This window comes from Procambarus clarkii, chromosome 20 (assembly GCF_040958095.1).
Source record: "Procambarus clarkii isolate CNS0578487 chromosome 20, FALCON_Pclarkii_2.0, whole genome shotgun sequence".
NCBI classification, from domain to species: domain Eukaryota; kingdom Metazoa; phylum Arthropoda; class Malacostraca; order Decapoda; family Cambaridae; genus Procambarus; species Procambarus clarkii.
This window is the reverse complement of record NC_091169.1, coordinates 16,856,830-16,879,480: the sequence shown is the minus strand read 5'-3', so window position 1 is coordinate 16,879,480 and position 22,651 is coordinate 16,856,830. Positions and strand designations below refer to the sequence as shown.

At 47.9% G+C, this 22,651-nt stretch overlaps 1 protein-coding gene across 1 annotated transcript in view; it reads right to left on the bottom strand.

The window, feature by feature from the left end:
• Positions 1–22,651, bottom strand: part of LOC123755252 (ionotropic receptor 21a) — a 273,589-nt gene that overhangs the window by 189,997 nt on the left and 60,941 nt on the right. The window contains exon 3 of the mRNA XM_069327997.1: positions 1,959–2,039. Within this exon, the coding sequence (XP_069184098.1) occupies positions 1,959–2,039 (81 nt within the window). The remainder of the gene's footprint in view (positions 1–1,958; positions 2,040–22,651) is intronic.

Genomic DNA, 22,651 nt, shown 5'->3' with positions numbered 1-22,651 from the left:
CCCAGAACTAAGAGGCATGAGTTACGTGGAAAGGCTGCGTGAAATGCACCTCCTACACAAGAAGACAGAAGAGCTCGGGTAGACATGATCATTACCTACAAAATTCTCAGAGGAATTGACAGGGTAGATAATGATAAACAGTTTAACACAGGTTATATGCGAACAAGGGGACACAGGTGGAGACTGAGTACCCAAATGAGACACAGGGACATTAGAGAGAACTTTTTCAGTGTCAGAGTAGTTAACAGGTGGAATGCATTAGGCCGTTATGTGGTGGAGGTTGACGCCATACACAGTTTCAAATGTAGATATGATAGAGCCCAGTAGGTTCAGGAATCTGTACATCAGTTGACTGACGGTTGAGAGGAGGGGACCAAAGAGCCAGAGCTCAACTCGCGCAAGCATAAATAGGCGAGTACAAGTAGGTGACTACATACACAAAGTAATTATGCTTATTTTAAAGTAAGCAAAATTAAACATTATAAAAATGCAATTTGTATATTAGTAAAAATGTATAAAATAACGTTAAAAATATACTTCACATTAAAAGGTTTGGTGTGACCTATTTACAACCAATTAAAAGTTAGATAAACGTATAGTGTTTGTTGGACAAGTCCTAATTGGTAGGATTTAGGTGGCTGGCAGGAGTGAGACTAACCTGGGCATCAATAGTGCTGCCAGGTTTGGGTGACATAACTAGGGAGAGTAACCTGGGCATCAATAGTGCTGCCTGGTTTGGGTGACATAACTAGGGAGACTAACCTGGGCATCACTAGTGCTCCCAGGTTTGGGTGACATAACCAGTGAGACTAATCTGGGCATCACTAGTGCTCCCAGGTTTGGGTGACATAACCAGTGAGACTAATCTGGGCATCACTAGTGCTCCCAGGTTTGGGTGACATAACCAGTGAGACTAACCTGGGCATCAATAGTGCTCCCAGGTTTGGGTGACATAACCAGTGAGACTAACCTGGGCATCACTAGTGCTGCCAGGTTTGGGTGACATAACCAGTGAGACTAACCTGGGCATCAATAGTGCTCCCAGGTTTGGGTGACATAACCAGTGAGACTAATCTGGGCATCAATAGTGCTCCCAGGTTTGGGTGACGTAACCAGTGAGACTAACCTGGGCATCACTAGTGCTCCCAGGTTTGGGTGACATAACCAGTGAGAGTAACCTGGGCATCAATAGTGCTCCCAGGTTTGGGTGACATAACCAGTGAGACTAACCTGGGCATCACTAGTGCTCCCAGGTTTGGGTGACGTAACCAGTGAGACTAACCTGGGCATCAATAGTGCTCCCAGGTTTGGGTGACATAACCAGTGAGACTAATCTGGGCATCAATAGTGCTCCCAGGTTTGGGTGACATAACCAGTGAGGCTAACCTGGGCATCACTAGTGCTCCCAGGTTTGGGTGACGTAACCAGTGAGACTAACCTGGGCATCACTAGTGCTCCCAGGTTTGGGTGACATAAACAGTGAGACTAACCTGGGCATCAATAGTGCTCCCAGGTTAGGGTGACATAACCAGTGAGACTAACCTGGGCATCACTAGTGCTCCCAGGTTAGGGTGACATAACCAGTGAGACTAACCTGGGCATCACTAGTGCTCCCAGGTTAGGGTGACATAACCAGTGAGACTAACCTGGGCATCACTAGTGCTCCCAGGTTAGGGTGACATAACCAGTGAGACTAACCTGGGCATCACTAGTGCTCCCAGGTTAGGGTGACATAACCAGTGAGACTAACCTGTGCATCACTAGTGCTCCCAGGTTAGGGTGACATAACCAGTGAGACTAACCTAGGCATCACTAGTGCTCCCAGGTTAGGGTGACATAACCAGTGAGACTAACCTGGGCATCACTAGTGCTCCCAGGTTTGGGTGACATAACCAGTGAGACTAACCTGGGCATCACTAGTGCTCCCAGGTTTGGGTGACATAACCAGTGAGACTAACCTGGGCAACAATGATGTAGACATCACAGCCGGTGCTCCGCCAGGTGGTTCTTGTCTCCCTCGAACCACCAGCTGATATAACCTGCAAATGACAAACACTCACTTGACACTGCCTGCACAGAGACATATAATGTATTGTGATCACAAGAAACCGTTAAGGGAGGGAAGCAAGATGCCGGTTAGGGTGATAGGAAGAATAGGAAAAGATACAAGGAGGGTTCAATGAATAATTTGAAAAAGGATCTAAACATAATTGTCCAAATGACATAAACATGAACGTCCAAACAACATAAACATGGCAACATGTTTATATAAACATGTGAACATTATTAGAGGTTCAAAAGAAAAACGAACAGCTAAAAAAATAAAAAAAATAACATGAAGGAAATTATAGAGTCCATAGATGTAGATTTCTAAACTACAGGAGGAAGTGATCAGAGGGCTTAAGCAGATATAACTTTACTAGGAAGAATAATACTGGAAATGGAGATAGAAAAAAAATAGAAGGATTAGAAAAGGTCACTGAGGACCTAAAATCAAACAGTGGTGGAAGTGATGAACTTCCACCACTGTTGGAAGTTCACTGATGTTGCTATATTGAAAAGAAATGAAGGGAATTTTTTTTTTTTTTTTTTTTTTTTTTGCAGGGATATTCCTGCGCGGGCCCTAAGCCTCTGGCTGGCCCACTAAGTGTTGCTGGTTTCTGTTTTACATGGGTGGAGTATGAGTATTTATGACTCGTATGGTCGCTTCAGTAAGATTTTGCCATATGTGTTTAACAACTTCTTCTGCTCCGTCGAATCTAAGTTGAAATCTTTATGGGTTTGTAACTGTGCACTGTGTTAGATAATGTTCCAGTGGTCTGTCGGGCATTTCTCTACAGTGTTGACATTTCCTCTCATCTTCCGGAACCTGTAAGCCTATTTCCCATGCACATGGGTATCCAAGCCTGATGCGATGTAAGTGCACTTCTGTTGTTCTACTGCTCCCTTTCATCAAACTAAGTGGTTCGTAGTTGGTTGAATTCTTGTACCAACCCGCAGATCCTGATGTTGCAACTGCTGTGTTGTGGTCACTGTACATCTTTTGCACTGCTCTGTTTCTAATTACTTTCTTAATCTGTGATAGACTCTGTGGTATGTAAATGTCTACATTTCTCCTCTTAGTAGTGTTATGATCTCAGCCTGCAGGAGAAACGAGTCTCCCTTCTTGAGAGTTATTCAGCAAGCCTGACCTAACTAGAAGGTCTAGCAAATATTGAGGTGATAACCCATATGAAAAATGGCTGGTTGGATATGTAAAACAATTTAAGATTATGGGCAGTAAGTAAGGAAATAGATAAATGACTGGCTAGGAGATGTGGACACCTTGCTGGAGGCGTGAGGCTCGCTTCCGGAGGACCTTGACCTCACTTGAGTGCCAGACATCGCAGGGGGAAGCCGCGCTCCGTTTGAGCTCCCGCCAGAAGGGAACCCCTAGTGATATATCTCGCAGAGAAGAGAAGTGTGCGGACGTACCAGCTGTGGAATCGAGCTGGGAACGTTGTGGTCTCAAGTCCTGGTCGACGAGCAGATATTAAATCGCCCAGAAGCATTATTGTGGGCTGCGTGGGAGCGCCCTGACCAGACGCCGTCAGAGGGAAAGCGCCCTCGACCAATTAATCTGTGGTAAGCACGATAAACGCCAGTTCATAGTGATTACTTGTAGTTTGGTCGTGTGCCCAGCGACAGTAGCGATGTTTATTTATAAGTTAGACATGTTTTAATAAGGCAGAAGGCCTGAAATAGGAGAGTGAAGAGGGAGGAACACGGAGCGACGTCCGTCCTCTCTGAGCGCTGGCGGACGACTGAGGGAGCCGGCTCCGGATGGAGGAAGACCCTCCCAGCGAGTGAGGACGCCGCCGCCAGGCGAGGTGGAGTATGGACCCGCCCAAAACGGGGGAGTCCACTCTCACTGTATGTAGAGGACAGATAGAGGTTTGAGGCAAGCATATTGTGTGGTTATTTTTGTTTATGTGTTAAAGGGGAACGTTTTATTGGAGTGTCGATGGGTTGCAGGTTTGTTCTTTGGGGAAGAAGTTGCTGAGAACTTCGAAGCCAGCAGAGGAAGTAGCTGATGAGACTCCAAGGTAGTGAAGCAGAGGACCTCGAGCTGTGAGGAGAAGCAGCAGTGAAGAGGAGTGTCACGTGCTTCTGTAGAGGTGGTGTAGCAGCCAAGAGAGCTGTGGAAGAACCTAGCAGAAGGGTGAAGCACCGTAGTTGCTCAAGGAAACTTCATGATAGCAGCCTGGAGGAGCTGCAGAGGATCCTGGTAGTGAAGCCCGGAAGAACCTAAAGAAATAGGGTAGTGAACTTCCAGAGGTGGAAGGGGAAGTTCTGGTGGATTACTAGTAGGGAGTTGATAGTGTTTGGTTGTCATTAGCGTGCAAGACGCAGTGAGAGGTGAGTGACTGTTGGCATCCTTATGTCAAGGAGTTTCTTATATTGAAGTATCAATGAACATTTATACTGGTATATGTTATTGCATTCAAATGCTGGTTTTCTATATATATATGTTATCTTGCTGATGGTGCAACAGTGTGTGGGCTTGACCAACTTGAGGAGGTTAATAGTACCAGGTGGTGAACCAGGAGTTGGGATACCACTTGATAAGCTGATAATAGAGTTCTGATGGTATTGGAGTGCAACCTGATTTGGATATTATAGAGTATAGGATTCATTATTATTAGATGTGTGTATGTATCGTGTATGTGCTTTGTTCAGTAAATGTGTTACAATTTGCTGGTGTTTGCCCTTGTCCTAGTGAGGCTTCCCAGGAGGTGGTAAAGAAGGAGAGAGAGAGAGGAAGAACCATGAACCACTGCTGTGGACAGGGTAGGAGGTAATACTGGTAAGTCATAGGGGGATTGAGGAGATCATATCTCATAAGGAGAGAGTGGGGAGTCACAGCGGCTCGAGTGGGTGTGTGCACGTGACAACGAGGCTAAGTGTTGGAGCCGCATCCCCTGAACGTGTGACGTTGAGCCCCTCTCCAAGAGCCAGAAGCGCCAAGGGTGATCTCCTAGTATAAGCACTCTGCCGAGTTGTGGGTTGGGTTGTCCATAGAGAAGGATCAACGACGACAACACCAACCAACCCACAGTCTATATAATAAATTGGGGGCCTGTGTCCGGGAGAGTGAACTGACACACCCACACCCTGTCCAAGAGTGGATTTGTACACCCTTGCTGAAATAGATAAACTGTGTGATCGCAGGTGTATACTCTCTCTCTTGGGAAGACTCACAGGACAAAGATGGATAAGGTGCAAGCGTTTGTGGAGTCAGGCAAGCCTGAGGATTTAGAAGGTTGCACGAGGGATCAATTGAAACAAATAGCAGAAAAATGTGGCATCAGGTTGAAAGCATCTAAAGTAGCTGGGATGAAGGATGAGATCCTGAGGCAGTTGAGAGCCAGAAGTGAAGCGGCAGAACAAGGAGCCCAGGAAGGAGCTGAAAGTAGAAAGGAGGATGATGGGCAGGATGAAGTGAGATCCCAGGGATCGAGTAGGAGCAGCAAGAGTAGCCGCAGTAGCAGGAGTAGCCGAAATAGGAGCTTGGAGAGATTCCAGTTAGAGCTCCAGATGCAGCAACAACGAGAGGACAAGGAGAGACAGTTCCAGCTGGAAAAGATGAAATTAGAACTCCAGATGAAAAATGAAGCAGAGAAGGAAAAAGAAAAAACCAGACTGGAAATAGAAAAAGAGAAAGCAAGACTAGAGGTCGAAAAAGAAAAAGCCCAGGTCGAAAAAGAAAAAGAGAGAACAAAACAAATGCAGATAGAAGCGAATAGAACCTTGGCTGAGCAGAGGATTGAACATGGGTTGCCAGAGAGCACCACCCAGGTATCACACCCACCAGAGGTTAGGGTTAGGGAGAAGGACATTCCCTTGTTTGTTCCCGAAGAGGCAGAGAGCTTCTTCGAGCATTTTGAGAAAGTAGCCAGTATCAAGGAGTGGCCACAGGAGGAATGGGCCCAGCTGGTCCAGTTAAGATTGACCGGTGCAGCCAGGGAGGCATACACCCAATTGTCACTGGAAGAGTGCCAGGATTATGCCACAGTAAAGAGCAGCATATTGCGCTCGTTTCAGTTAACCCCAGAAGCTTATAGGAAGCGCTTCAGAGAGATGATCAAAGTTGGAGCGTGTACGTTTGCTGAGACAGCAAGGGATCTGGAAAGACGATTCCAGAAGTGGATTGAGGCTGCTGGAGTTGGATCTTATGCTGACCTGAAGCAACTGATGGTCATGGAGAAGTTCTTGGAGATGATGCATCCCGAAACAAAGTTCAAGATCCAAGAAGCAGGGATAAAGGAGGTGAAAGATGCCGCAGATAGGGCGGATATGATTACTGAAGCGTACAAGAGCTTAAGGGAGAACAGAGTGAGAAGCGAGGCGAGACGCAGCAATAGCAGACCCAGTGGAGTCTGGGGAGGAAGAAGTTTTGGGGGGCAGACAAGCAGACCAGCTAGTTTTAAGCCCCAGGAAGGAAAGTTGCCGAGTCCGCCTGCTGGAGGTAAGCAGGAAAATAAAAGTGTGCAGAGGAGACAAGAGTCCAATGAAGCTCCACAGAGTATGAGTAGTACATCTGGCCCGAGGAACTCCAATACGAGTGGGCAGAGTCAGAGCTACTCGGGGGCGTATAGGAGAGATTTCTCCCAAATGAGATGCTACAAGTGCAACAGATCAGGTCACATGATGCGAGATTGTCGGCAGGGCAAGAGAGTCGTGACCCTGACGACATGTGATCCCCGGAAGAAGTACATTGATGTACAACAAGACAAACCACAGAAGGTAGATTTGATGAACGAGCGGTATAGGCCGTTCATTAGTAAAGGTTGGGTCGGCATAGAAGGTCAACCCGAGGTGGAGGTTAGTATCCTCAGGGATACTGGAGCCAATCAGAGCTTGATTCTGAGAGGCCTAATAAGAAATGATCGACTGTTAGCTGGCAGTAGGAGGATAAAGGTTCATGGGTTGTTGTCTAAGAGTGACATGCCCGTATGTGCTGTCCGGTTGAAGTCAGATTATTTGTCGGCGGAGGTGATGTTGGGAGTGTGCCCCAACATACCTGTTCCAGGAGTCCAAGTGATCCTGGGGAACGACTTGTGTGGGTCCAAGGTGCTGCCAGAGCTGATAGTAAGAGCTGTGCCGGAGGTGAACCAGAAGGACCGCGGTACAAGTGGAACGCCGGACAAGACAGATCTAGCCAGCATCCTTGAAGATGAGGCAGAGGACAGTCAAGTCATCGTATACCCGGCCTGTGTAGTGACAGAGTCGGACGTAGCCGCCGAGGAAGACATTGGAGATGATATGGCAGTGTCGACTCCACCAAGGGAGGAGGTCAACATGGACATGTCTGGGCTGTTCGACGAAGATCGAGCTCAGAAGAATGAGGATTCGAGGAGACAGGAAGTGAAAATGACCCTACCTGAAAAGTTCAGCGTGAACCGAGCGGACCTGATTAGGGCTCAGAAAGAGGAGTTTATAGATCTAGTCAGGGAGGCAAAAGGGGGAAATTCATGTCCGGAGTCCCCCGTGTATTACTACTTGGACGATGATGTACTAATGAGGAAATGGCGACCGGACAAAGCCGGCGCAGATAAGGTATGGTTGGAGAAGCACCAAGTGTTAGTGCCGAAGGAGTTTAGGGCGGCTGTGTTAGAACTAGCCCACTCCGTAGATATGGCAGGGCACTTGGGGGTGAAGAAGACCTTAAATAAGGTGCAGGAGCACTTCTACTGGCCGAACGTATGGAAGGAGGTAAAGAAATATTGTAGGACATGTTTGGCGTGCCAACGTGCAGGTAAGCCGGCTCCGGCTATACCAAAGGCACCCTTAAAGCCCATACCGGCATTTGGCGAGCCTTTTGAGAGAGTCTTGATAGACTGTGTAGGTCCGTTGCCGAGGACCAGAAAAGGCCATGAGTACTTACTGACCATAATGTGCACGGCCACCCGTTTCCCTGAAGCAATCCCTCTGAGAAGAGTGACGTCGAGAGCCGTTCTGGATAGACTACAGAACTACATTGCGTGGGTAGGAATGCCCAAGGTTATCCAGACGGACCAGGGGAGTGTCTTCCAGTCGAAGTTGTTTAGGGAAACTGTGAAAGGATGGAGAGTAGAGCAAGTGCGCTCGTCACCGTATCACCCTCAGTCGCAGGGAGCATTGGAGCGTTTCCATGGAACGCTAAAGAGCTTGTTGAGGATATACTGCGCTGAGGAAGGGAGTAGTTGGGACGAGGCATTACCATCCGTGTTGTTCGCCATCAGGGATGCGGTAGTAGAATCACTCGGATTCACCCCATTTCAACTGGTGTACGGACACTCCGTGAGGAGCCCAGTGGGCGCGCTGAAGGAGCAGCTCACCGTGGATAGGCCTAAGGTGGATGTGGGAAAATATGTGAAGACCTTTAGAGAGCGACTCTCTAGGGCCAGAGATTTGGCCAAGGAAAATTTGAGGACATCCCAGGCAGAGATGGTAAGGTACCACGACAGGAAGGCGAAGGGCAGGAAATTTCAAGAAGGAGATCAGGTGTTAGTCTTGCTACCGGTAAAAGGAAGTATATACGAGTCGAGATTTTGTGGACCATATACCATCCAGAAGGCATTAGGGGATGTGAATTATGTAATCCACATGCCAGATCGTCCGAGGAAGTCACAGGTTTGCCACGTGAACATGATAAAGAGGTACTATGACAGAGATAAGCCTCTAGGCGATGAAGAACCGATGGAAACCCCATTGCAGGCGACGGTGCTGTGTGGAGGAGACGGCAAAGGAATAGAAGAGGAGAACTGTAAGTTAGAGAGGGCCGATGGCGCGAAGATATCAAATACAGAAAGCCTGGCCAAGATAGGTGAGCGTCTGGGTCATTTGGAGGGTGACCAACGCCAGGAGCTAGTGGAGATCCTACGGAGGAATAAGTCGTTATTCACGGACGTGCCTAGAAGACACCGCGGAACGGTGCACGAAGTGAATGTGGGGAGTGCTGAGCCCATCAAGCAGCACCCTTACAGAGTTAACCCGGAGAAAGCAGCGGCAATGAGAGCAGAAGTAAAGTATCTGCTAGATAACGACTTGGCAGAGGTTAGCGACAGTGACTGGAGTTCGCCGTGCCTCCTCGTGAAGAAGAGTGACGGCACGTACCGGTTCTGTACCGATTATAGGAAAGTGAATGCATTCACGGTCGCTGACTCGTTTCCGATACCGCGCATTGACGATTGCATAGATCGGATTGGGAGTGCACGGTATGTCTCGAAGATAGACCTGTTGAAGGGATACTACCAGATTCCCCTGTCTGAGGAGGCCAAGAGGATCTCAGCGTTCGTGACTCCCGACGGCTTGTACCAATATAAAGTGGTGCCGTTCGGAATGAAGAATAGTGGTAGTTGTTTTCAACGAGTAATGAATCAGGTATTACAAGGCGCGACCGGATGTGCAGTGTACATCGATGATATTGTGGTGTTCGCTGATTCCTGGAAGGATCACGTGGATCGACTTTTAGATTTGTTCGATCGTTTGGAGAAGGCCAACATGACGATCAACTTGGCAAAAAGCGAGTTCGGGAGAGCCCGCCTGGAGTACCTTGGATATATAGTAGGGCAAGGCGAGGTTGCTCCGGTAAGAACAAAGGTGGAGGCCATTGACAACTTCCCGGTGCCCAGGAGTAAGAAAGAATTGTTGAGATACCTCGGTATGATTGGATATTACCGGAAGTTCTGTGAAAATTTCTCCACCATAGCCGCTCCTATGACGAGTTTGCTATCAAAGAGCAAGAAGTGGGAGTGGAATGGAACAGCACAAGAAGCGTTCGAGAAGACCAAAAGACTGTTGACTGAGGCACCTGTACTAGTGTCGCCAGATTTTAAAGCGCCGTTTGCGTTATTTGTAGATGCCAGTGATATAGGGGCCGGAGCTGTACTGACGCAGCGGAATGATGGAATTTACCGCCCCGTGTCCTTCTTCTCGAAGAAGTTCGTTAAGCACCAGAGGTCGTACAGTACAGTCGAGAAAGAGACTTTGGCCCTGGTGATGGCATTGAAACATTTTGAAGTGTATGTGAGTGGGGGAGGACACCCAGTAACGGTGTATACAGACCATAATCCCCTAGTTTTCCTGAAGAAAATGAAGCATGCAAACCAGAGATTAACCAGATGGTTTTTATCGCTCCAAGAGTATGACCTGGTGATAACGCACATAAGAGGGCGAGACAATGTAGTGGCTGATGCGTTATCTCGAGCCTAGCCACTAGAATAACTCTCAAAAATAAGGGGAGGGGAGTGTTATGATCTCAGCCTGCAGGAGAAACGAGTCTCCCTTCTTGAGAGTTATTCAGCAAGCCTGACCTAACTAGAAGGTCTAGCAAATATTGAGGTGATAACCCATATGAAAAATGGCTGGTTGGATATGTAAAACAATTTAAGATTATGGGCAGTAAGTAAGGAAATAGATAAATGACTGGCTAGGAGATGTGGACACCTTGCTGGAGGCGTGAGGCTCGCTTCCGGAGGACCTTGACCTCACTTGAGTGCCAGACATCGCAGGGGGAAGCCGCGCTCCGTTTGAGCTCCCGCCAGAAGGGAACCCCTAGTGATATATCTCGCAGAGAAGAGAAGTGTGCGGACGTACCAGCTGTGGAATCGAGCTGGGAACGTTGTGGTCTCAAGTCCTGGTCGACGAGCAGATATTAAATCGCCCAGAAGCATTATTGTGGGCTGCGTGGGAGCGCCCTGACCAGACGCCGTCAGAGGGAAAGCGCCCTCGACCAATTAATCTGTGGTAAGCACGATAAACGCCAGTTCATAGTGATTACTTGTAGTTTGGTCGTGTGCCCAGCGACAGTAGCGATGTTTATTTATAAGTTAGACATGTTTTAATAAGGCAGAAGGCCTGAAATAGGAGAGTGAAGAGGGAGGAACACGGAGCGACGTCCGTCCTCTCTGAGCGCTGGCGGACGACTGAGGGAGCCGGCTCCGGATGGAGGAAGACCCTCCCAGCGAGTGAGGACGCCGCCGCCAGGCGAGGTGGAGTATGGACCCGCCCAAAACGGGGGAGTCCACTCTCACTGTATGTAGAGGACAGATAGAGGTTTGAGGCAAGCATATTGTGTGGTTATTTTTGTTTATGTGTTAAAGGGGAACGTTTTATTGGAGTGTCGATGGGTTGCAGGTTTGTTCTTTGGGGAAGAAGTTGCTGAGAACTTCGAAGCCAGCAGAGGAAGTAGCTGATGAGACTCCAAGGTAGTGAAGCAGAGGACCTCGAGCTGTGAGGAGAAGCAGCAGTGAAGAGGAGTGTCACGTGCTTCTGTAGAGGTGGTGTAGCAGCCAAGAGAGCTGTGGAAGAACCTAGCAGAAGGGTGAAGCACCGTAGTTGCTCAAGGAAACTTCATGATAGCAGCCTGGAGGAGCTGCAGAGGATCCTGGTAGTGAAGCCCGGAAGAACCTAAAGAAATAGGGTAGTGAACTTCCAGAGGTGGAAGGGGAAGTTCTGGTGGATTACTAGTAGGGAGTTGATAGTGTTTGGTTGTCATTAGCGTGCAAGACGCAGTGAGAGGTGAGTGACTGTTGGCATCCTTATGTCAAGGAGTTTCTTATATTGAAGTATCAATGAACATTTATACTGGTATATGTTATTGCATTCAAATGCTGGTTTTCTATATATATATGTTATCTTGCTGATGGTGCAACAGTGTGTGGGCTTGACCAACTTGAGGAGGTTAATAGTACCAGGTGGTGAACCAGGAGTTGGGATACCACTTGATAAGCTGATAATAGAGTTCTGATGGTATTGGAGTGCAACCTGATTTGGATATTATAGAGTATAGGATTCATTATTATTAGATGTGTGTATGTATCGTGTATGTGCTTTGTTCAGTAAATGTGTTACAATTTGCTGGTGTTTGCCCTTGTCCTAGTGAGGCTTCCCAGGAGGTGGTAAAGAAGGAGAGAGAGAGAGGAAGAACCATGAACCACTGCTGTGGACAGGGTAGGAGGTAATACTGGTAAGTCATAGGGGGATTGAGGAGATCATATCTCATAAGGAGAGAGTGGGGAGTCACAGCGGCTCGAGTGGGTGTGTGCACGTGACAACGAGGCTAAGTGTTGGAGCCGCATCCCCTGAACGTGTGACGTTGAGCCCCTCTCCAAGAGCCAGAAGCGCCAAGGGTGATCTCCTAGTATAAGCACTCTGCCGAGTTGTGGGTTGGGTTGTCCATAGAGAAGGATCAACGACGACAACACCAACCAACCCACAGTCTATATAATAGTAGCAAGTTTTGCAGCTTCGTCTGCAATGTCATTTCCTATTATTCCCACATGACTTGGCACCCAGTTGATAAGTACCCGTCGGCCTTGTCGTTTGAGTGTTTGCATGAATGATAAAACATTTGTGATCAGATGGATGTTATCACATATGTGTTCTTGTTGCAAGGTTTCAATGGCGGTTCTCGAATCGAAGGGAAATAATCCACAAATGAAAGGAAAATGTCGGGCTTCAGAATAGAACAAAAATCAGTGAAATGTAAGGGAACATTGGTGGCCTCCTCTTGCTTGCTTCCTCTTCTGAGACAGAAGAGGAGGCAAAGAAAGAGATAAGTAAGAGTGAATAAAAAGCATCGTGAATGTGACTGATAAATGGGAAACAAGAACAGACAAACATTTGCTGAAGTAGCTACATTATCAGGGTTAAAAGCAAAGTATTAAAGCCATATCAATAGCTGCTGCAACAAATCAGCAGGATCAATAGCTGCTGCAACAAATCAGCAGGATCAATAGCTGCTGCAACAAATCAGTTGGATCAATAGCTGCTGCAACAAATCAGTTGGATCAATAGCTGCTGCAACAAATCAGTTGGATCAATAGCTGCTGCAACAAATCAGTTGGATCAATAGCTGCTGCAACAAATCAGCAGGATCAATAGCTGCTGCAACAAATCAGCAGGATCAATAGCTGCTGCAACAAATCAGCAGGATCAATAGCTGCTGCAACAAATCAGTTGGATCAATAGCTGCTGCAACAAATCAGTTGGATCAATAGCTGCTGCAACAAATCAGTTGGATCAATAGCTGCTGCAACAAATCAGCAGGATCAATAGCTGCTGCAACAAATCAGCAGGTAGCGAAAAGTGCAAGGCTGGATTTGGAGAGGAAAAAAAATCAGCTACAGCCACAGAGAGACACACATAGCAAAGGAGAAGAGAAGGGGGCAGAAACAGACTGCAGGAATTCTCAACAGAATATGGGCTAGAAAGGCAACCTGGGAAATTGAGCGTTACGTAAAACTTTGTATGCTCTATATGGGGGGATGAATCGACCATAAAGTAACCTAAAGTAACCTAAAGTAACAGAAGAGGGCCTTATCATAAGGTATATATTAGCTAATGCAGGTCAAAGGAGGATAAAGGAAACAAAGAAAATCAGAGGCAAAAAGAGCAAATGCTTCAAGGAGACAAGAAAACATCACAAACGAGACAGACAACAATGAAAGGAATGCACAAGAGCCGGAAAGTAAGTAATCAGAGAGCTCAGTCCAACAGAATAATAAGTCTAACCAGTTTATTGAGATATTCATCCAGATCAGTGAACAGGAGTGACCAACAAATGGCCCCTCTCCTATTAGAATTGGCCTTTGAACAAACGGAACCGTGGAAGAAACAAAAAGCAGCCTGGTAGAAATGAGTTGTATTAATGTCATGTTAACAAATGCAGATGGAATTACTAATAAATGAATAGAGCTACAGGAAAGTGTGACAGAAGAGCAACAACACATCACTGCAATACCAGAAATGGAATTGATAAGTATTATACGAAACACAATCTCCCCACCAGGATATCAAGTAGTAAGGCAAGATAGGGCCAGATGAGGAGGAGGTGGTGCAGCCCTACTGCTACAACTACATTGGAGCTATGAGGAAGTGAAATTGGCTGAGAAATATGATCAACATGAATAAAAAAAGTTTTAATAATGTAAAAACAAAATTTGGAGACATGAAGATAGTGATCATGGTGGTTTACAGCTCCCTACTAAACAGCAGAATTCCTAGAGAAGATTATTACAGTACAGTGTGTGACACTTGTCTTAAATAAAAAGCAGCCAGAATTGCCATGGAGGAAGGCTTAAATTATGATTCTAATATTTGGCGATTTCAATCACAGGGAAATACACTGGATAAATAAGGACCTCAACTCAGTTGATGGGAGATGGAGAACAAAACAGGTAGACATAGTAGGCTATCAAGTCTTGAAATAGCATATTATAGAAGCAACAAGAGTAAAGGTAGATGATCAGGCAGCAATACTAAGTTTGGAGTTTTCCCAAAATGAGGCACATATTGAGAAGATGAGATGGCATTAAGGGCCAGCAACCACTGTGTTATAGACCAAGAGGCACACAGAGGAAGACAATGAGAAACTACAAACCTGGGGACTACAGAGAGGTGAGAGATTTTCTGATTGAGAGGTATATAATTTTTATATATTATGTTCAACGTACTTAGTTCTAAGATGTCCTTACTGTCGTTTATTTATAAACCCATAACGTTTGGGGTAATAATTTGTTTGGGTCTATTTTGCACATATATGGAAGCCCGTATTGAATAAAAAATTTTTTTACTATAAACTATACTTTCAAACAACATTTTTCAGTAAGGAACACGAACGTTATATGCCATTCTGAGTCCATAATAAATAAAATATAAATTGGGGACATTTTAATATTTTTGAACCTAATTTGAAATTGTGATATTTAAAAAAAAAATCTGTTCATGGTATGATGTTGGTTGATTAGGAAAAGTTGGAGCATTTACCATGGAGTTATTCACCAAAAATTGAGAGTGAGGAAGTTTCAGTACACAATCACTGGGGCCCTTTAAGAAATTGTGTCCCAAAAAATATGTTTTAGTGATCTCTAATGATTTTAATAACGTCAGAATGACGTTTTTAATTCAATAGTTACAGTGTTACCTATCTGCTACTACTTAAAAACTTGCACAAACGTAATGTGTTTGCTGGGTAATGCTTCGGCAATGGATCTGGCCACCATCGAGTTCGGATGGTCTCGCACAGTATTTACCCAGGTCTTTTCTAAACCTAAACTTATCCTTTTATACCCACTTTTTTGAGTTCTGTCTTGTGTTGATACTTTTAATACCCTATTAATATCTCCTTTGTTATGCTCATTCATCCACTTGTATACCTCTATCATGTCACCCCCTAAATCTTTGCCTGTCTTGAGGATGTAATTTAAGCTTTGTCAATCTTTGTTCATAACTCAGTTTTCTAATTTGTGGAATTAACTTTGTCATCCTAATCTGGACGCGTTTTAGTGAATTTATATCCATTCTATAGTACGGCAACCAAAGCTTTGCGAGCCATTGTCTACCATATTTAATATATCATTAGAGTCAAGCAGAGTGCCAGAATCATGGAAGGTTGCTAATGTGGTACCAATTTTTAAGAAAGGAGATAGATCAATTGTGTCCCACTATCGGCCAGTTAGCCTAACATCTCATGTGGGAAAGTTACTTGAATCGATAATTGCAAATACCATTCGTCTTCATCTCGAGAAACATAAATTAATATATAATTCACAACATGGTTTTACAAACGCTGTTCATGTTTAACAAATTTGCTAGCATTTTATTCCAGCATAGCTGTGGCAGTTGATAGTGGTAAGGTCTTTGATGTTGGGTACCTTGACTTTAACAAAGCTTTTAATACAATGCCACATGAAAGACTGATTAAAAAGATGGAGGCTCATGGCATTAGGGGGTGCTATATTAAGTTGGATTAGGGAATGGTTATACCAAAGGAAAGAGAGAGTTGGTGTATTCTCTAGTGTTAGTTAGTGTTAAGTTAGTGTTAGCTACACACCACTGTTGTCACCACACTCCACTTTCACCACCACATATCATAAGGGTGGCAGACTACACTTTCCTGGACTGCCAGAGAGCTTTGAAACAGTACCCAATAAAAGGCTGTTAAAAATGTTGGTGCAACAGGCAGGAGTAAAAGGAAAGGTGCTCCAGTGGATAAGAGAGTACTTAAGCAACAGGAAACAGCGAGTAACGGTGAGGGGGGTGATATCACAGTGGCGAGATGTCACCAGCGGAGTCCCACATGGCTCAGTACTTGGACCCATCCTGTTTCTAATATGTTTCTAATATATGTAAACGATCTTCCGGAGGGTATAGACTCATTCCTCTCAATGTTTGCTGATGATGCAAAAATTATGAGAATAATCAAGACGGATCAAGATAGACAGAGACTACAGAATGACCTGGATAAACTGGAGAAATGGTCTAGAACATGGCTGCTAAAGTTCAACTCAGGAAAGTGTAAGGTGATGAAATTATGCGAAGGGAGCAGGAGGCTGAACAAAAGGTATCATCTGGGAGGTGACATCATGCAAAGAGTCAAATAGAGAGAAATATTTGGGGGTTGATATCACATCGAACCTGTCCCCAGAGGCCCACATCAAAAGAATATCATCAGCGGCATATGCTAGACTGGCCAACATAAGAACTGCCTTTAGAAACTTGTGTAAGGAATCTTTCAGAACCCTGTATACCACTTATGTAAGACCAATCCTGAAGTATGCAGCTCCAGCGTGGAGTCCATACCTAGTTAAACACAAGACAAAGCTAGAGAAGATTAAGCGGTATGCCACCAGGCTCGTCCCGGAACTGAGAGGAATGAGCTACGAGGAAAGGCTAAAGGAGCTGAACCTCACATCCCTGGAAAACAGAAGAGTAAGGGGAGACATGATAACCACCTACAAAATTCTCAGGGGAATTGACAGGGTGGACAAAGACAAACTCTTCAGCACGGGTGGAATACGAACAAGGGGACACAGGTGGAAACTTAGTACCCAGATGAGCCACAGAGACGTTAGAAAGAATTTTTTCAGTGTCAGAGTAGTTAATAAATGGAATACTTTAGGCAGTGATGTGGTGGAGGCTGACCCCATACACAGTTTCAAATGAAGATATTATAGAGCCCAGTAGGCTCAGGAATCTGTACACCAGTTGATTGAGAGTTGAGAGGCGGGACCAAAGAGCCAAAGCTGAAACCCCGCAAGCACAATTTGGTAAGTACAATTAGGTCAGTACACAACTGTCGCCAACACACCACCGTTACCATCACACACCACCATCACCACCACACACCACCATCACCCCCACACACAACGATCACCACCACACACCACCATCACCACCACACACCACCATCACCCCCACACACGACGATCACCACCACACACCACTGTCATCACCACACACCACCATCACCACCACACACCACCATCACCCCCACACACGACGATCACCACCACACACCACTGTCATCACCACACACCACCATCACCACCACACACCACCATCACCACCACACACCACCGTTACCACCACACACCACCATCACCACCACACACCTCCACCACCTCCACACACCACCATCACCACCACACACCACCATCACCACAACACACCACCCTCACCACCACACACCACCATCACCACAACACACCAACATCACCACCACACACAACCGTTACCACCACACACCACCATCACCACCACACACCACCGTTACCACCACACACCACCATCACCACCACACACCACCATCACCCACCACACACCACCATCACACACCACCATCACACACCACCGTTACCACAACTCACCACCATCACCACCACACACACCACCATTACCACCTCACACCACCATCACCACCACACACCACCGTTACCACAACACACCACCATAACTACTACACACCACCACCACACACCACCGTTACTACCACACACCACCGTTACCAACACACACCACCATCACCAACACACACGACGATCACCACCACACACCACTGTCACCACCACACACCACCATCACACACCACCATCACTACCACACACCACCGTTACCACCACACACCACCATCACCCCCACACACCACCGTAACCACCACACACCACCATCACCACCACATGCTACCATCACCACCACACAGCACCATCACCACCACACACCACCGTTACCACCACACATCATCATCACCACCACACACCACCATCACCACCACACTGTTGCCACCACACACCACCCTCACCACCACACCCCACCATCACCACCACACACCACCGTTACCACCACACACCACCGTTACCACCACACACCACCACCACCGTTACCACCACACACCACCATCACCGTTACCACCACACACCACTGTCACCACCACACACCACTGTCACCACCACACACCACCATCACCACCACACACCACAACCATACACCACCATTACCACCACACACCACCATCACCACCACACACCACTGTTACCACCACACACCACTGTTACCACCACACACTACCATCACACACTACCGTTAACACCACATACCACTATCACCACCACACACCACCATCACCACCACAGACCACCATCACTACCACACACCATCGTTACCACCACACACCACCATCACCACCACACACCACCGTTACCACCCCTCACCACCATCACCACCTCATCCCACCATCACCACCACACACCACAATCACTACCACTCACCACCACAACACACCACCATCATCACCACACACCACAATCACCACAACACACCAAAGGTACCACCACACACCACCATCACCACCACACTCCATCGTTACCACCAAACACCACCATCACCACCACACACCACTATCACCACCACACACCACCGTTACCACCAAACACCACTATCACCACCACACATCACCATCACCACCGCACACCACCGTTACCACCACACACCACAATCACCACCACACACCACTATGACAAACCACACACCACCATCACCACCACACACCACCATCACAACCACACACCACCATCACCACCACACAACACCATCACCACCACACACCACCACCACCACCACCACACACCACCATCACCACCATTATTACCACACACCACCATCACCACCACACACCAACATCACCACCATCACCACCACACACCACAATCACCACCACACACCACCATCCCCACCATACACCACCGTCACCACAACACACCACCATCACCACCACACACCACCATCACCACCACACACCATCATCACCACCACACACCACCATCATCACCACACACCACCATCGCCACCACACACCACTGTCACCACCACACACCACCATCACCACCACACACCACCATCACTACTACACACCACCGTTACCACCACACACCACCATCACCACCACACACCACCGTTACCACCCCTCACCACCATCACCACCACATCCCACCATCACCACCACACATCACAATCACTACCACTCATCACCACCACACACCACTGTTACCACCACACACCACCATCACCACCACACACCACCGTTACCACCACACACCACCATCATCACCACACACCACAATCACCACAACACACCACCGTTACCACTACACACCACCATCAACACCACACTCCACCGTTACCACCAAACACCACCATCACCACCACACACCACTATCACCACCTCACACCACCGTTACCACCACACACCACTATCACCACCACACATCACCATCACCACAGCACACCAACGTTACCACCACACACCACTATGACAAACCACACACCACCATCACCACCACACACCACCATCACAACCACACACCACCATCACAACCACACAACACCATCACCACCACACACCACCATCACCACCACACACCACCATCACCACCACACACCAACATCACCACCATCACCACCACACACCACCATCCCCACCACACACCACCATCCCCACCATACACCACCGTCACCACAACACACCACCATCACCACCACACACCACCATACGCCACCGTTACCACCACACACCGCCATCATCACCACACACCACTATTCCCACCACACACCACCTTCAACAACACACACAACCGTTACCTCCACACTCCACCATCACCACCACACTCCACCGTTACCACCAAACACCACCATCACCACCACACACCACTATCACCACCACACACCACCGTTACCACCACACACCACTATCACCACCACACATCACCATCACCACCGCACAACACCATTACCACCACACACCACCAACACCACCACACACCACCGTTACCACCACACACCACAATCACCACAACACACCACCACCACACACCACCGTTACCACCACACACCACCATCACCACCACACACCACCATCACCTCCACACACCACCATCACCACCACACACTACCATCAAACCACACACCACCACCACACACCACCATCACCACACACACCATCATCACCACCACACACCACCATCATCACCACACACCACCATCGCCACCACACACCACTGTCACCACCACACACCACCATCACCACCACACACCACCATCACTACTACACACCACCGTTACCACCACACTCCACCATCACCACCACACACCACCGTTACCACCCCTCACCACCATCACCACCACATCCCACCATCACCACCACACATCACAATCACTACCACTCACCACCATCACCACCACACACCACTGTTACCACCACACACCACCATCACCACCACACACCACCGTTACCACCACACACCACCATCATCACCACACACCACAATCACCACAACACACCACCGTTACCACTACACACCACCATCAACACCACACTCCACCGTTACCACCAAACACCACCATCACCACCACACACCACTATCACCACCTCACACCACCGTTACCACCACACACCACTATCACCACCACACATCACCATCACCACAGCACACCAGCGTTACCACCACACACCACTATGACAAACCACACACCACCATCACCACCACACACCACCATCACAACCACACACCACCATCACAACCACACAACACCATCACCACCACACACCACCATCACCACCACACACCACCATCACCACCACACACCAACATCACCACCATCACCACCACACACCACCATCCCCACCACACACCACCATCCCCACCATACACCACCGTCACCACAACACACCACCATCACCACCACACACCACCATACGCCACCGTTACCACCACACACCGCCATCATCACCACACACCACTATCACCACCACACACCACCTTCAACAACACACACAACCGTTACCTCCACACTCCACCATCACCACCACACTCCACCGTTACCACCAAACACCACCATCACCACCACACACCACTATCACCACCACACACCACCGTTACCACCACACACCACTATCACCACCACACATCACCATCACCACCGCACAACACCATTACCACCACACACCACCAACACCATCACACACCACTATGACGAACCACACACCACCATCACCACCACACACCACCATCACAACCACACACCACCATCACCAACACACAACACCATCACCAGCACACACCACCATCACCACCACACACCACCATCACCACCACACACCACCATCACCACCACACATCAACATCACCACCATCACCACTACACACCACCATCACCACTACACACCACCATCCCCACCACACACCACCGTCACCACAACACACCACCGTCACCACCACTCACCACGATCACCACCACACACCACCGTTACCAACACGCACCACTATCACCACCACACACCACTATCACAACCACACACTACCATCACCACCACACACCACCGTTATTAAAACACACCACCATCATTACCACACACCACCACCATACACCACCGTTACCACCACACACCACCAGCACCTCCAAACACCACCACACACCACCATCACCACCACACACCACCACCACACACCACCGTTACCACCACACACCACAATCACCACAACACACCACCACCACACACCACCGTTACCACCACACACCACCATCACCACCACACACCACCATCACCTCCACACACCACCATCACCACCACACACTACCATCAAACCACACACCACCACCACACACCACCATCACCACACACACCACCATTACCACCACACACCACCATCACCACCACACACCACCACCACACACCACCGTTACCACCACACACCACAATCACCACAACACACCACCACCACACACCACCGTTACCACCACACACCACCATCACCACCACACACCACCATCACCTCCACACACCACCATCACCACCACACACTACCATCAAACCACACACCACCACCACACACCACCATCACCACACACACCACCATTACCACCACACACCACCATCACCACCACACACCACCGTTACCACCACAGGGGGCCTCGTAGCCTGGTGGATAGCGCGCAGGATTCGTAATTCTGTGGCGAGGGTTCGATTCCCGCACGAGGCAGAAACAAATGGGCAAAGTTTCTTTCACCCTAAGTGCCCCTGTTACCTAGCAGTAAATAGGTACCTGGGAGTTAGTCAGCTGTCACGGGCTGCTTCCTGGGGTGTGTGTGGTGTGGGAAAAAAAAAAAAAAAAAAATAGTTTGTAAACAGTTGAGAGGCGGGCCCAAAGAGCAAAGCTCAACCCCCGCAAAACACAACTAGTAAACACACCACCATCACTACCACCACACACCACCAGCACATCCAAACACCACCATCACCACCACACACCACCGTTACCAACACACACGACCATCACCACCACACACGACG